At 43.7% G+C, this 2,360-nt stretch overlaps 1 protein-coding gene across 1 annotated transcript; it reads left to right on the top strand.

Moving 5' to 3' along the window:
• The first annotated feature begins 1,332 nt into the window (after positions 1 to 1,332).
• LOC108316385 (mitochondrial import inner membrane translocase subunit Tim8 A-like) lies at positions 1,333 to 1,720 on the top strand. The gene has a single exon (XM_037744874.1). The coding sequence runs from the start codon at positions 1,364 to 1,366 to the stop codon at positions 1,718 to 1,720; it is 357 nt and encodes a 118-aa protein (XP_037600802.1). The 5' UTR covers positions 1,333 to 1,363.
• The last annotated feature ends 640 nt before the right edge of the window (positions 1,721 to 2,360 follow it).

Here is a 2,360-nt window from a genome sequence, read left to right as displayed (position 1 = left end):
GAGTCTCATTCTGTTGCCCAAGCTGGAGTGCAGTGGTGGCATTTCAGCTCACTGCAACCTTCACATATCGGGTTCAAGCAACTCCTGTGCCTCAGCCTCCTGAATAGCTGGGTTTACAGCCACGTGCTGCCACACCTAGCTCATTTTCATATTTTCCATAGGGATGGGGTTTCACCACATTGGCCTGGCTGGTCTCGAACTCCTGACCTCAGGTGGCCTGCCCACCTTGGCCTCCCAAAGTGCTGGGATTACAGGCATGAACCACTGCACCCAGCCTAGTTTCTTTAATACAAGGAATATAGTTACATTTGTTTCATGTCCTTGTCTACAAATTCTGTCATCTGTGTCCTTCCTATTGTGTTTAATTCTCATCTGATGTATCCTTTCTAAGTCAGTTAAAGTGGATTGATTTCTTTTCCCCTCTCATCACAGATCTTAGTTTTCTGTCTCTCTGCATTCCTAACATTATTTGATTTGGTGTTAGTGCCAATTGTAACTTATTGAGTGCTGAACTTTTTGCATTTTGTGTTAAAATTGGTTTAGCTTTGTTTGGTATACAATAAAGTTACCTAAAGAACAATTTGCTTCTTTTCAAGCTGGATTTTTAATTTTTTAAGGCAGAATAAAAGCAGCTATTAGTCAATGGCTCTTTTTTTCCCCACTCTGGAGGCAATATGCCTTTTTTAAAAATATACCTTATTTTTTAGAGTAGTTTTAGATTCACAGCAAAGTTGAACAGGAAGTACAAAAAGTTCTCATATACCCCTTGCCTCTACACATGCATAGCCTCCTCGACTATCACCATCTCTCTCCAGAATGGTACATTTATTACAACTGATGAACTGACACTGACATGCTATTATCAGCCAAAGTCCATAGTTTGCATTGGGGGCAATACTCTTTTGCATATTCTAAGCCAGTGGTCTCCAACAGTTTTGGCGCCAGGGATTGGTTGCATGGAAGACAAATTTTTCCACAGATGGGGTGGGGGTGGGGTGGTAGGTGTGGGCTGATGGTTTCACTCTGAAACTCTTTCACATCCAATCATCAGGCATTCGCTAGAGTCTCATAAGTAGCGTGCGACCTAGATCTCTCGTGCGACCTAGATCTCTTGCATGTACAGTTCACAATAGGGTTTGTGCTCCAATGAGAATCTGATGCCATCGCTGATCTGACAGGGAGCGGAGCTCAGGCGGTAAAGCCTTCTCGCCGCTGGTCACCTTCTGCTGTGCGGCCCCATTCCTAACAGGTCACGGACCAGCGCTGGGGGTTGGGGACCCCTGTTCTAACCAATGCTTCCTTTATTAAAAGGGTTTTTCGTAGTTCGTACAGAGTTCGTCTCTGCAAGCGTGGTCGCCCTGGGATGGATTCCTCCTCCCCTTCCTCCGCGGCGGGTTTGGGTGCAGTGGACCCGCAGTTGCAGCATTTCATCGAGGCAGAGACTCAAAAGCAGCGCTCCCAGCAGCTGGTGCACCAGATGACTGAACGCTGTTGGCAGAAGTGCGTGGACAAGCCTGGGCCACCGTTGGACAGTCGGGCTGAGGCCTGTTTTGTGAACTGCGTTGAGCGCTTCATTGTTACAAGCCAGTTCATCTTGAATCGACTGGAACAGACGCAGAAATCCAAGCCAGCCTTCTCAGAAAGCCTTCTGACTGATCTCAGCATTACCTCTTTGGAAAAGGAAAGTCGTTTAAGGAGTGAAGAGCTGTTGATGGGATGACTGAAGAAACAGCTGATTGAAGATTGGCTGCCATCTTTTGTTACTCTTGGGACATCCTGTCATCTGAGAAGGAACAAAGACAAATTTTTTTGTCTGTAGAGCTCGAGGGTCCTATGTTTGCTTGCATTTTAATGCTAATCTTGTGAAAATAATTGACAAATGAACGGAAAACTCTATTAGACGCATATTACTGTATATGGGACTATGCTTTTCTCCAAGCCCCATTAACTGCTTCCTAAAATTGTGATAGTGGGACCACATATGTAAAAATGTCTCATTTGTGTGGAATCATTTCTGATTTCAGGGGAGATCCTTGTCTATTAGAAAGGGCAGTAATGGGGGAAGAAAAATTTGGCATCCTTATCTTGTGCTTGATTAAAAATGCTAGAGAAAAAGATCTGTAAGAGTGTTTATACAGTACACTTAAGTTTTCTTGATGATCTGCCTTTCCTCTATGGTGATTTACTTAAATATCCATATTAAGTCTAGTCTCAAGGTCGGGTAGGCAGTGTGAGTCTAGAGGCCTTTAGTTATAAAGGAATCTAGCCAGTGAACATAATTTTTATTACTAGACTGCCACAAAGAAGAAGTTAACTCGCCCTATATATCAGGATACAAAAAAATTCAATGATGTGCCTAA

Source organism: Cebus imitator, unplaced genomic scaffold, assembly GCF_001604975.1.
Source record: "Cebus imitator isolate Cc_AM_T3 unplaced genomic scaffold, Cebus_imitator-1.0 Scaffold188, whole genome shotgun sequence".
Classification (NCBI taxonomy): Eukaryota; Metazoa; Chordata; class Mammalia; order Primates; family Cebidae; genus Cebus; species Cebus imitator.
This window is presented reverse-complemented; position numbering and strand designations above follow the sequence as displayed.